This window comes from Hyperolius riggenbachi, chromosome 3, assembly GCF_040937935.1.
Source record: "Hyperolius riggenbachi isolate aHypRig1 chromosome 3, aHypRig1.pri, whole genome shotgun sequence".
Classification (NCBI taxonomy): domain Eukaryota; kingdom Metazoa; phylum Chordata; class Amphibia; order Anura; family Hyperoliidae; genus Hyperolius; species Hyperolius riggenbachi.
Window position 1 is genome coordinate 492,011,241 of NC_090648.1, and position 14,688 is coordinate 492,025,928.

Genomic DNA, 14,688 nt, shown 5'->3' on the forward strand with positions numbered 1-14,688 from the left:
GCCTAGCACACTTGTCGCGTTGCGCCAGAATTGCCTGATCCGCAGTTACCCTCAGACTTCCGCAGCAACGGAAGTAATGTAAGTGTATGGGTGACTCAGGAAATGTAAACATGTTGGAGGTGGCGGGAATACGACGGGAGTACATCACTGGGTGAGGGGAGTGCACAACACTTTGCCACAGGGTCATATAATTGACATTTTGTGTGATGCAATGGGGGGCGTGGCATCACACAGTGCACAAGCCAGGTGTAAAACCGGCCTCAATATGCAGCTATAGTGCTACTGGCACAGTGGCGGCTGCTAATCAGTGGTGGTTACTGCTGCTGGCATAGTGGCAGCTCCTAACCAGTGGCTGTTACTGCTGCTGGCACAGTGGCAGCTGCTAATCAGTGGCTGTTACTGCTGCTGGCATAGTGGCAGCTCCTAACCAGTGGCTGTTACTGCTGCTGGCACAGTGGCAGCTGCTAATCAGTGGCTGTTACTGCTGCTGGCATAGTGGCGGCTGCTAATCAGTGGCTGTTACTGCTGCTGGCATAGTGGTGACTGCTAATCAGTGGCTGGTACTGCTGCTGGCACAGTGGCAGCTGCTAATCAGTGGCTGTTACTGCTTCTGGCACAGTGGCAGCTGCTAATCAGTGGCTGTTACTGCTTCTGGCACAGTGGCAGCTGCTAATCAGTGGCTGTTACTGCTTCTGGCACAGTGGCAGCTGCTAATCAGTGGCTGTTACTGCTGCTGGCACAGTGGCAGCTGCTAATCAGTGGCTGTTACTGCTGCTGGCACAGTGGCAGCTGCTAATCAGTGGCTGTTACTGCTGCTGTCAGTGGCGGCTGCTAATCGGCGCTGTTACTGCTGCTGGCATAGTGGTAGCTGCTAATGAGTGGCTGTTACTGCTACAGTGGTGATGAGCAAAGGGGGAGGCACTGCAGCCATACAAGGTGGCCCCTGCATGTGGCACTTCAGCTACGTTCTGCAGGCCCCATGGAATTAACAACTGTAGAGAGCTTCAGGGGCCACCAGAGAAGGCTTAGTGGGCCACATTTAGCCCCCGGACAGAATTTTGGACATGCCTGCTCTAAACAAATATCGCATTTTCATTTGTGACATTTCAAGTTCAACTCCAGAAAACAAAATAGATGTATCCTCCTAGCCAAAGCTACTAATGGTTTGCAGAGTATGTTCTGGCCCAGAGACAGACTGTGTCCTTGTTCAGTTTTAGCTGTTTCAATAAAGTTTTTTTTACAAAACAGAAAAACAAAAAATGGCTGCCAACTATCAGAAGAGTAGCTATTGGCTTTTGATTGGCTCCGTTTTTTTGTGTTCTCAGATCAGTGAAATTTCTCCTGCTCTCCTGCTACTATCAGTATAGTCTTGGTAGGCAAAACACAATGGATGGTTTTTCTGTAACTTTGCAGCTATTCTAGGCTTGGCCACTTTGTTGCATGTTACATTGGCTTGCACTGTTTTCACGACTTCTGTGACATAAACAAAGTCGGCCTCATTTTTTCTGTTGACATTTAGGCAGAAGAATCTTTTGAAAGAAGGAGATTTGAGAAACAGCAGCAAGAAGAGGACAACTCGGTGGAGATCTCCAATCTCATAGGAGGAGACCTTCTCTCTGAAGATCCTGCTCAGGCCACAAGCGCGTTCGGCCCGCATCGCGTAGTGCCGGACCGCTGGAAGGGAATGACGCCGGATCAGCTGGAGGACGTACAGAATACTCAGCAGCAACAGATACAGGAAAAAATGGTACGGGGGTAAATAATGAGGGCGTTCTGCTATTTTACATCTTGTTATGCGTGTGAGATACTTTGTGATGTACTCACTCATTATTCTAGATGGTGAACGAGATGCTGATAATTCAAGCAAAGTGGGCCAATCACAGCATTTCCTGCTAGTTTACTTTAGTTTGGTCTAATTCCATGCAGCATTCAGTGTGCATGCAATCCGGACGGAATGCCTAGCATCTCCATCTCTATTTATAATGTAGAAGTAAAGCAATGACAAATGAGTGTTAAAGAGGAACTCCCATCTCCTAGAACATTCCAAGTAATCTAACCCTTCTATCAGGGGTGTAACTAGAGAGAAGCAGCCCCTGTGATCCTAGGGGGCCAGAGCTGTGGGGGGCCCCAACTACCAAAATTCCCTTCCTCCGATACAGGACAGGGGACTATACTTCTGATCAGGTGTGTTTGTGGCTACACTTGTTATGGGTGTGAAGATCATGATGGCCATGCTTGTTTTATGACCCTTGTGAGATGGGCCCTAAGGCCAGGAGAAGGGTACCAGGGGGAGACTAGGGAAGGGGTGTTATTTACAGCATATTATATTCAACCACCATTTTTTTTTTTTTTACTAGAACAGCATTCAAAGGGTTAAACACAGGACTAAAGCTGGCCATACACTAGGCCGATTCCCTGCCGATCGACAGCAGATTCAATCACTGGGATCGAATCTGCTGTCACATCGTTCACGCTACACGCAAAATTTCGATCTATTTCATCCCGAAATAGATCGATCCCGTCAATCGTTCCGTGCGGGAAATTACCGACGATCGCCCGCGGGTAGGGAGCGCGCCGCTAGCGGCATTCGAGTGCCCGACGACTGACGCAATACAGCTGCAATACATTACCTGCTCCGCCGGCGCGACTCCCCAGGTCTCCGCTGTCTTCTCTGGTCTGGTCTCCGGGTCCGGCATGCTTCATGTCTTCCTGTCCCGGCAGGAAGTTTAAACAGTAGAGGGCGCTCTACTGTTTAAACTTCCCCCACACAGGGAAGTGAAGCATGCCGGACCCGGAGACCAGACCAGAGCGGAGAAGACATCGGAGACCTGGGGAGTCGCGCCAGCGGAGCAGGTAATGTATGCAGGGGGGGGGGGGGGGAGGGAGCGGCGGCAGCAGCACCACCACCACAGATTGTAAACAGTTTCAGGCTAAAATCGATTCACAATCTGTTTGCAGTAAAGGCAGTCATACGATCCCTCTCTGATCACATTCGATCAGCGAGGGATCTATCTGTTGGTCGAATCTGATGGCAAATCGGCCAGTGTATGGCCACCTTTAGAAGTTCCCTGCCAGGAAAGCTGGACACATCAGAACTGTAGATAATGTTATCATGTGTTTACTTAATTGTATCAAGTGAGGAATGTAAACAAACACTTCTCTGACACTGCAGACTCTCCTGAACACAGTCAGACAATCAGAAAGCATTTCTGCTTAAATTACAAGATGAATACAACATTTATGAATAAAATGCTAAGTCAGCTCTCAGAGCAAAAAAAAAAAAGTGTACTTTAGGAACTTTTAATTTCTAAATAAATAATATGTATGCACAAAAGCAAATATGATAACCGTATGGCATATAAAAAGTAGGAAAACATGTTTTTATTGAATATTATGTCGGGCTTTTATACCGCTTTAAGCAGGAGACATACCGGATGATGTGTCTTTAGAAGCTATATAGCCACATAGCCTCTGAAGACGCACTACAGCAAAACAATTGTCAGGCGGACCCTTACCGCCCACAGCTGGTCACGTCATCCGGTATGTCTCCTGCTTAAGATGACTTTTATATGTGATGTTGAGAGAACATAGCATGTTTAGAATAAAGCGGTTTTAATGATATGAAAGAACAGGGCCAGATATAATTTTCTATATGGTGTAAAGTTCTGTATTCTACCATAGAACCGTTTCACGTTGACTTTCTTCAGATACCGTGTGGTTTTCTGTCCAATTCTATTGTAAAAATCTGATTTAATCTGAGGAAAATATTATAGCGTTAATGAGCACCTTAAAGAGAACCCGAGGTGTGTTTAAAGAATGTTATCTGCATACAGAGGCTGGATCTGCCTATACAGCCCAGCCTCTGTTGCTATCCCAAACCCCCCTAAGGTCCACCTGCACTCTGCAATCCCTCATAAATCACAGCCGTGCTGTGAGGCTGTGTTTACATCTGTAGTGTCAGTCTCAGCTGCTCCCCCGCCTCCTGCAGAGCTCCAGTCCCTGCCCCTGTCCCTTCCTTCCAATCAGCAGGGAGGGAAGGGATGCAGGCGGGGACTGGAGTTCTGCAGGAGGCGGGGAGAGCAGCAGATTGACACTATAGAGATAAACACAGCCAGCTCTGACAAGCTGTTTGTCCGCAGCGTAGCTGTGATTTATGAGGGATTGCAAAGTGCAGGGGGACCTTAGGGGGGTTTGGGATAGCAACAGAGGCTGGGCTGTATAGGCAGATCCAGCCTCTGTATGTAGATAACATTCTTCAAACCTACCTCGGGTTCTCTTTAAAGTAAACCTGAGATGGAGCATGAAAAAAAATATACATACCTGGGGCTTCCTCCAGCCCCTTCCAGCCTGATCGTTCTTTCACCGTCCTCCTCCGTTGTCTGAATCCTCCGCAATTGGCCCCAGAAAGTCCTCCGGTCCTGTGCCAAATGCTCAATACTACTGCGCAGGTGCACAGCGCACCGGCGATGGAAGTGCGTCGTGGGAGCGCGCATGGCTGGACTGCACCTGCCCTGACTGGCCCAGGACCGGAGGACTTTCCTGGGCCAATTGCAGATGATCCAGCCGGGGGTGGGGGGAGATGACCATGAAGCGATCAAGCTGGAGGGTATGTATTTTTTTTTTTCCTGCCCCTTTTCATAACAGTCAGCTCAAACTGCTTTTCTTCGCAACCATGGCGACAGTTCTCTGTTTGGAGTACAGATTATAAAGAAATGAGAAAGAAATGAGACAGTGAGGCACTGCTGTACAAGCTCTTTAATCCAGTTGGGTAGACACAGGGGTCACAAGCCGTGGGGATGAAGAGCCTGACAGCTGTTTTGCAAGGATGAACCCTGCTTCTTCAGAGGCATACAATACAGATTGTATTCCGGCGTATTCAGCCACTTGACATGAGCGGGTGTTTTTATTGAACAGAGACTTAAGGAGGAGGAGAGGATGCGGCAGGCGGACTGGGACCGGCAGAGGATGCAGGAAGATCGGGCCGTCATTCTGCTGGAGAGACAACAAAAGCGCCAGGAGAAGGAGTTCCGCAAAGCACAGGACCACATGAACCGGCAGCTGGCCGAGGCCCACAAAGCCCAGTGAGTACCACCATCGGGGGCCGCTGTACGGGAACTTCCACGTGTATGGAGAAATGAGCAGAATATTCATATCAGCTGTGTAGATTGCAAGACGGATAGGATAGGATTAGTGTATTAATGGAACGAACGGACTGATGTGTCTGATTCTATTGCTTTGCATAGGATCCATTCTGTTTAGTGCTGCTAAACGGAATATTTTTATTGCCAATGTGAACGCAGTCTCCCTGATTCCCTGTTGCTTACTAACATTTCCCCTCAGTAGACCGTATGCTGCAAACATTCTGCTGTGGCTCCTTCAGCCCCTCCCTTTGTAATCCGCCCACTGCGCTCCACACTCCACCCTCTGCGCTCCACACTCCACCCTCTGCGCTCCACACTCCACCCTCTGCGCTCCACACTCCACCCTCTGCGCTCCACACTCCACCCTCTGCGCTCCACACTCCACCCTCTGCGCTCCACACTCCACCCTCTGCGCTCCACACTCCACCCTCTGCGCTCCACACTCCACCCTCTGCGCTCCACACTCCACACTCCACCCTCTGCGCTCCACACTCCACCCTCTGCGCTTCACACTCCACCCTCTGCGCTTTACACTCCACCCTCTGCACTCTACACTCCACCCTCTGCGCTCTACACTCCACCCTCCACAGTCCACCCTCTGCGCGTCACACTCCACCCTCTGCGCGTCACACTCCACTCTCTGCGCGTCACACTCCACCCTCTGCGCTTCACTCTCCACCCTCTGCACTTCACACTCCACCCTCTGCGCTTCACACTCCACCCTCTGCGCTTCACACTCCACCCTCTGCACTCTACACTCCACCCTCTGCGCTCTACACTCCACCCTCTGCACTCCACACTCCACCCTCTGCGCTCCACACTCCACCCTCTGCGCTCCACACTCCACCCTCTGCGCTCCACACTCCACCCTCTGCGCTCCACACTCCACCCTCTGCGCTCCACACTCCACCCTCTGCGCTCCACACTCCACCCTCTGCGCTCCACACTCCACCCTCTGCGCTTCACAATCCACACTCCACCCTCTGCGCTCCACACTCCACCTTCTGCGCTTCACACTCCACCCTCTGCGCTTTACACTCCACCCTCTGCACTCTACACTCCACCCTCTGCGCTCTACACTCCACCCTCTGCACTCCACAGTCCACCCTCTGCGCGTCACACTCCACCCTCTGCGCGTCACACTCCACCCTCTGCGCGTCACACTCCACCCTCTGCGCGTCACACTCCACCCTCTGCGCGTCACACTCCACCCTCTGCGCTTCACACTCCACCCTCTGCGCTTCACACTCCACCCTCTGCGCTTCACACTCCACCCTCTGCACTCTACACTCCACCCTCTGCACTCCACACTCCACCCTCTGCGCGTCACACTCCACCCTCTGCGCGTCACACTCCACCCTCTGCGCGTCACACTCCACCCTCTGCGCTTCACACTCCACCCTCTGCGCTTCACACTCCACCCTCTGCGCTTCACACTCCACCCTCTGCGCTTCATACTACACCCTCTGCTCTCCACAATTCTCCCTCTTTGCTCCACACAGTGCCCTCTGTGCTCCACACTCCATCCTCTGCACCTCACACTCCTTCCACTGCACTCCTCCCTCTGCGCTTCACACTCTTCCCTCTGCGCTCCACCCTCTGCACTTCACATTCTTCCCTCTGCGCTCCACACTCCACCCTCTGCACTTCACACTCCACCCTCTGCGCTCTACACTCCACCCTCCACACTCCACCCTCTGCGCGTCACACTCCACCCTCTGCGCGTCACACTCCACCCTCTGCGCTTCACTCTCCACCCTCTGCACTTCACACTCCACCCTCTGCGCTTCACACTCCACCCTCTGCACTCTACACTCCACCCTCTGCGCTCTACACTCCACCCTCTGCACTCCACAGTCCACCCTCTGCGCGTCACACTCCACCCTCTGCGCTCCACACTCCACCCTCTGCGCTCCACACTCCACCCTCTGCGCTCCACACTCCACCCTCTGCGCTCCACACTCCACCCTCTGCACTCCACACTCCACCCTCTGCGCTTCACACTCCACACTCCACCCTCTGCGCTCCACACTCCACCCTCTGCGCTTCACACTCCACCCTCTGCGCTTTACACTCCACCCTCTGCACTCTACACTCCACCCTCTGCGCTCTACACTCCACCCTCTGCACTCCACAATTCTCCCTCTTTGCTCCACACAGTGCCCTCTGTGCTCCACACTCCATCCTCTGCACCTCACACTCCTTCCACTGCACTCCTCCCTCTGCGCTTCACACTCTTCCCTCTGCGCTCCACCCTCTGCACTTCACATTCTTCCCTCTGCGCTCCACACTCCACCCTCTGCACTTCACACTCCACCCTCTGCGCTCTACACTCCACCCTCCACACTCCACCCTCTGCGCGTCACACTCCACCCTCTGCGCGTCACACTCCACCCTCTGCGCTTCACTCTCCACCCTCTGCACTTCACACTCCACCCTCTGCGCTTCACACTCCACCCTCTGCACTCTACACTCCACCCTCTGCGCTCTACACTCCACCCTCTGCACTCCACAGTCCACCCTCTGCGCGTCACACTCCACCCTCTGCGCTCCACACTCCACCCTCTGCGCTCCACACTCCACCCTCTGCGCTCCACACTCCACCCTCTGCGCTCCACACTCCACCCTCTGCACTCCACACTCCACCCTCTGCGCTTCACACTCCACACTCCACCCTCTGCGCTCCACACTCCACCCTCTGCGCTTCACACTCCACCCTCTGCGCTTTACACTCCACCCTCTGCACTCTACACTCCACCCTCTGCGCTCTACACTCCACCCTCTGCACTCCACAGTCCACCCTCTGCGCGTCACACTCCACCCTCTGCGCGTCACACTCCACCCTCTGCGCGTCACACTCCACCCTCTGCGCGTCACACTCCACCCTCTGCGCGTCACACTCCACCCTCTGCGCGTCACACTCCACCCTCTGCGCTTCACACTCCACCCTCTGCACTTCACACTCCACCCTCTGCGCTTCACACTCCACCCTCTGCACTCTACACTCCACCCTCTGCGCGTCACACTCCACCCTCTGCGCGTCACACTCCACCCTCTGCGCGTCACACTCCACCCTCTGCGCGTCACACTCCACCCTCTGCGCGTCACACTCCACCCTCTGCGCGTCACACTCCACCCTCTGCGCGTCACACTCCACCCTCTGCGCGTCACACTCCACCCTCTGCGCGTCACACTCCACCCTCTGCGCTTCACACTCCACCCTCTGCGCTTCATACTACACCCTCTGCTCTCCACAATTCTCCCTCTTTGCTCCACACAGTGCCCTCTGTGCTCCACACTCCATCCTCTGCACCTCACACTCCTTCCACTGCACTCCTCCCTCTGCGCTTCACACTCTTCCCTCTGCGCTCCACCCTCTGCACTTTACATTCTTCCCTCTGCGCTCCACACTCCACCCTCTGCACTTCACACTCCACCCTCTGTGCTCCACATTCCACCATCTTTGCTCCACACTCCACCCTCTGCACTTCACCTCATTCCTCTGCACTCCACCCTCTGTGCTCCACACTCCTCCCTCTGCACTTCACACTCCTTCCTCTGCGCTCCACACTTCAACCTCTGCGCTCCACCCTCCATGCTCTGTGTTCCACACACCGCCCTCTTTGCTCCACACTCCGCCCTCTTTGCTCCACACTCTTCCCTCTGCGCTCCACACTCTACCCTCTGCACTTCACACTCTACCCTCTGCACTTCACACTCCTTCCTCTTCACTCCACCCTCTGTGCTCCACACTCCTCCCTCTGCAATTCACACTCCTTCATCTGCACTCCACACTCCACCCTGTGTGCTCCACACTTCACCCTCTGTGCTCCACACTCCACCCTCTGTGCTCCACACTCCATACTCTGTGCTCCACACTCCACCCTCTGTGCTCCACACTCCTCCCTCTTTGCTCCACACTTCAACCTCTGCGCTCCACCCTCCATGCTCTGTGTTCCACACACCGCCCTGTATGCTCCACACTCTTCCCTCTGTACTCCACACTCTTCCCTCTGCGCTCCACACTCCTCCCTCTGCGCTCCACACTCCTCCCTCTGCGCTCCACACTCTGCCCTCCACACTCTGCCCTCTGCGCTCCACACTCTGCCCTCTGCGCTCCACACTCTGCCCTCTGCGCTCCACACTCTACCCTCTGCACTTCACACTCCTTCCTCTTCACTCCACCCTCTGTGCTCCACACTCCTCCCTCTGCACTCTACACTCCACCCTCTGCACTCCACACTCCACCCTGTGCGCTCCACACTCCACCCTCTGTGCTCCACACTCCACCCTCTGTGCTCCACACTCCACCCTCTGTGCTCCACACTCCACCCTCTGTGCTCCACACTCCACCCTCTGTGCTCCACACTCCACCCTCTGTGCTCCACACTCCACCCTCTGTGCTCCACACTCCTCCCTCTTTGCTCCACACTTCAACGCTCCACACTCTTCCCTCTGCGCTCCACACTCTTCCCTCTGCGCTCCACACTCTTCCCTCTGCGCTCCACACTCTTCCCTCTGCGCTCCACACTCTTCCCTCTGCGCTCCACACTCTTCCCTCTGCGCTCCACACTCTGCCCTCTGCGCTCCACACTCTGCCCTCTGCAGCATAACTTATCTATGAGCGGCTATCAACAGATCAGGTCTGATATTTATATAGAAAGGAAAGAAGTAGATTGCAGACAGCTGTATGGCTGGTGCACACACTGGTCTCAACTCGGCACCCAGTCTCTGCCAGGAATCTAGTGTGTGTAGCCGCCCCGATATGTTGCCAAAAGCAAGTGCACCAAAGCAGCAGGCTAAACTGGTGCAGCATTTGCTAGCTTGCAAATGCTGCAATGCAGGGAGATCAGGCAAGCGCCTGACTGTGGTACTCTGCTGCCAGCCACCTGTGCAGTGGCCGGCCTGCTCTCTGTGCACGTTGGCATTGTGGCGGGCAGCTACAGACTTGGGCAGCACTGCAAAGCAACAAGTGGAGGAAGTGGAATAGCAGCTGCCAGTCGCTCACATCTCCGCTTATCTCCAACGTAAAAGCTTCCTCTTCCCCTCTGACTCGCTTGTAACATGCCGGTGAGTCAAACGTGAGAGACGCTGATTGGAGAGACAGATGCACAGCGGCGGCTGATGGACACAGAGCGGAAGAGGAAGCTTCTGTGCTAGGGACGAGCAGAGATGTGAGTGACACTGATGGCTGCTGCGGTGTGAAGGCGAGCTGGCTACCTATACTGAAAGGGGGGGTGGGAAAGGGAGGGAATAAGGGAGTCATCTGGCTACCTAATACTGGAGGGGGAGGGGCAGGGTCATCTGGCTACCTATACAGGATGGGGAGGGTCAGGGTCACCTGGCAACCTATACTGGAGGGGGAGGGTCAGGGTCATCTGACTACCTATATACTGGAGGGGGGGGGGGGGGTCAGGGTTATCTGGCTACCTATACTGGAGGGGGAGGGTCATCTGGCTACCTATACTGGAGGGAAGGGGAGAGAGGTCATCTTGCTACCTAGACTGAAGGAGGGGGGTAGCTGGTGACAGTGGCCTTGGGCGGTAAAGACTACAAATCCGGCCCTGGCTAGGACATCAGGGAGCATTAGCATAGTTACAGCCCTGCTGGTGAGAGGAAGGAGAGGCCACACACATCACTACCTGTGGAAAAACCCCTGGTTGAATACCAGTAGCAGATGTGACTAACAAACTGCTGAAGCCAAAACATCTACATTGACATACTTAACGATCTCACGGTTCAGATCAGCTTTAATACAACAACTTCTTATCAGAGTTCATGCAGTCATCGTGTTAGATGAATCCTTCGCTTCTCGTTTACCTGACTGATTCCAGAGTGATGAGACTTGAGAAATAGAAAGATCTTTGGCCGGGGATCAGAGCAGCTGCTGACACACAGAGCGTGGAAAGAGGGCGGTGACACAGGAAGTCCCAGATCTGCAGGCTGTAACTAGCGGTGTCACCCTTCCCTCCGGCCATGCAGCGCAGGCATAGCAAACTTACAAATGTTTTGGCACTTGTCTATATTTCAGCTGTGCATCCCGTGTCATATTTTGCTTTCCTGAGGGCATTTTAGATCAAGCTGCATAATTTTCCAATAACCCTCTGATTAATGGGTTTCATTTACAGTATAATTTGCAGAGTTCCTTTGTTATCAAAGAAGTCATATCAGCTGATCTTGTGGTCCTAGTATTTATTTATTTTATTGTACTCTCCATTCGGTGTGAGAAGGCAAGCACGATGTACCAGTATGTTTTGGTACTTGTAGAATAATATAGTGGTACATTGTTGCCAGTATGTTTTGGTACTTGTAGAATAAAATGTATTTTGCTGTGAAATTGTTGCGGCTAAAGCTGGGCCTACTAGCTTGTAGGCTGTCTTTGTCAGGCAGGATTACAGAGGACTAAGGAGGGGGGGGGGGGGGGGGCTGAGAGACAGGAGTCGCTGCTTGTAGTGCTACACTAGGGCACTGGGAATCGCTGTGCCCCTCCAAGTGCCTTACCCCTGCTCAGTAACATACAGTTAAGTGTTTCCAGGCTCGGTGTGTCCGGTCTGTAAAATGTAAGCTCTAGTCTTCCGCAATGCTTAGCTACTAAGGAATTATACACAGTGTTTCTCTCCCTCCTGCCTCTTCCCCCTCTCCTTGCTTGTAGAGTTGTGAGCCACAGGCTGGGGGCTGGAATGATTGGTCTGTGATCTGTCCACACAGGAGCAGCTTTCTAGCAAGTAAGGATAAAAGCATGCCAGCAAACTAGACTAGCCAAGTAGATCTGTAGGTAACTTTTCTTCAATAATAGCACCATCCTTTGGACAATATGCTCTGCTCAAAAGCCGCTGAGTTCTGTTTTTGATGTTTACATTTGTTGCTTAATGCTGAAGTAGTTAGTCTTAATTTTATCACCTGAGCTAGGCAAAAAATACCTAAAGCTCGCCATTCAAACATCGATTTTGATCACCCAAATGGGCCCCACCAGCCATTGGTGCAGCTCTGCACCGAAATTAGCCGCCTCGAACGATACCTGGTATGCCATGCAGGAATTAGCTTATGCAACATAGTTTGCATCTCAAGAAGGGCACTGCATGTAGGCCTCCAATGCCCCCAAGAAGGGGGGGGGGGGACAGCACTACCAGTGCCCCATGCACACTCTCGCTGCCTGTAAGCACTGCAACTCTACCCCGGGTGGGGGTAGAGAAACACAGACAGCGGCCACCATCCAGATGCTCATGGTTGCCCCCCAACGGAAAGATTCCCTACCTTATTGTGAATTACATCCAACTGCAAAGGTATGCAAACTGCATGACTTGAGTGACAACGTCAAAAGTGATGGGGAGGACGCGTGGGCAAGCCCCCTCCTGGGTGCTACCACCAGCCAGGGGAGCCGTCCCCACAACCCCCCCTCCCCGCACCACCACCAAGAAAGAAGAAAATTAATGACTACTCCATAGAAGGAACAGAGGCCTATGCTTGGACCAAACAGCATCTTATAATAGCTGCAGATATGTCTATGTGCAAATTGCATCTGCTTGCCAGAATAGGCAGGGCCTAAACTAACTATACCTGCCATAGTCTGAAGGAGTGTGGCCGTGCTCGGGGGAGGGGCTGTCTGCAATTCTCTGCTCCCTCCCCAAGGATACAGTAGTGGAACTTCCAGGCAAGGAGCGTACTTGGGGTGCTGCTGCACAGCTCCCCTTCCATGGGAGCAGGAGGAGGCCTACACACGGCACCCCTGTTGAAATGCAAACTAATTTGCATAGGCCGGCTCCTGCAGGGCAGAGCAGTATAGTTAGTCTAGTCCCTGCATCTTTTGACAAGCAGATGCAATTTGTACATGCTGTGCCTTTATACTTGTCAAGAGACATTTCTGCAGCCATTATATAACAGGTGCTGCCTGGTCCACAAATCTTTTATTTTCCTATACCACAATGTATGGCGGGAGCTCTGTGAGAGAACAGCAGCTGTCTGTAGTGCAGGGAGTGTATGGGGGAGGAGCTCTGTGAGAGAACAGCAGCTGCTTGTAGGGCAGAGAGTGGGAAAGAGGAGCTCTGTGGGAGAACAGCAGCTGCTGATAGTGCAGGGAGTGTATGGGAGGGAGGAGCTCTGTGAGAGAGCAGCAGCTGCATGTAGTGCAGGGAGTGTATGGGAGGGAGGAGCTCTGTGAGAGAGCAGCAGCTGCATGTAGTGCAGGGAGTGAGCGTTAGGGAGGGGCTCTGTGAGAGAACAGCAGCTACTTGTACTGCAGGGAGTGTTAGGGAGGGAGGAGCTCTGTGAGAGAACAGGAGCTGATGGTGCTGCAGAGAGTTTATGGGTGGTCGGAGGTCTGTGAGAGAACCTCAGCTGCTTGTAGTGCAGGGAGTGTATGGGAGGGAGGAGCTATGTCTGCTGTCTCACACATACATTTTCTGGCATGATTTAAGCTACCAAACACACCTTCATAATAAATAGTCCAAAATTATCTTTAGACTTCATTTTTTGTTGGAATTTTTCCCATGAGCATCACACAAACATATTGTGTAGGGCCTTAGTCAGTTCACTGGTCCTCTTTATATTGTTTGTGACTCAATGAACAGGAATCTCATTGTTTTCTTCATGGACAATATCTAACAATGCTGACCTCTTCTTCTTCTTCTTCATAGAAAAAACTACTACGACAAAGAGGTCTTCTCCAACCCCCCATCAGACAATTACTTTGGTCAGTTTAACACGACTAGTCGATGAAGATGAAGTGCGTAGCTCTGACATGCGGCGCGTCCTTGGCACGCAGTGATGTCACCGGTAGTCGGCAGTGCGGCTCCTGCCAGCATAAGTGTCCTTTTACTGCAGAGGACTGCGGATTCTCAAAGCTCAGTGTTTGGTGAGGGATCTTCTGTATCGATAGAGAACATCTGTTTCCCTCGTTGTTCTTCAGATATCTCTACCATGTGTGTGACGTGATATACTGAAGACTTCGGGATGTACAACTCCTTGTCTGACATGTCTGAGTGCAACTGGAAACATGGCTTCAGCACTAATTACACATCTGCATCGTGTATTCACTGAGTCGTTGTTTGAATATTTCCTGTTGCACCAGTGGAATTGATGTAGTGAGATGGTGTGTGTGTGTGTGTGTGTGTGTGTGTGTGTGTGTGTGTGTGTGTGTGTGTGGGTGGGGTTTAGTGAATAAATGTGGAGTGAGATCGGGAGGGGGGGGGGGGGGACCTGAACTCTTGCACAGGACAGGAGGTACACAGAGAGAAATGCATCCTGTATGTATTTAGAGAGTTTTGCCTGTCTAATTCCCCCTCATCTGTGACTAATCACAAGTTGTAATTTGATCTCTCAGCTGTGGCCACTCAGGAATCTTCTTTGCCTCGGCAGAGCAGCTAATTTGTAAACACAGGATGTTAACACTATGTCTGCTTCCATGAAGACAGGAAGTAGACATGCTGCAGATATTTATTGCAGGATTTGTATCAGCTGTAACAAAGAAATGTGTTTCTTTCAGTGTTATTATGCTGTTGCTTATCTTTTGAGCACAGAGGAAGTTCTGAGTACAGGTCTGCTTTAAAGT

At 52.6% G+C, this 14,688-nt stretch overlaps 1 protein-coding gene across 2 annotated transcripts in view; it reads left to right on the forward strand.

The window, feature by feature from the left end:
* RIBC2 (RIB43A domain with coiled-coils 2) overlaps positions 1–14,169 on the forward strand; it is a 33,684-nt gene extending 19,515 nt beyond the window's left edge. For both annotated transcript variants that reach the window (XM_068278204.1, XM_068278205.1), the window contains exons 5-7: positions 1,520–1,747; positions 4,915–5,081; positions 13,775–14,169. In XM_068278204.1, coding sequence (XP_068134305.1) covers positions 1,520–1,747; positions 4,915–5,081; positions 13,775–13,856 — 477 coding nt within the window. In that variant the 3' untranslated portion in view covers positions 13,857–14,169. The remainder of the gene's footprint in view (positions 1–1,519; positions 1,748–4,914; positions 5,082–13,774) is intronic.
* The last annotated feature ends 519 nt before the right edge of the window (positions 14,170–14,688 follow it).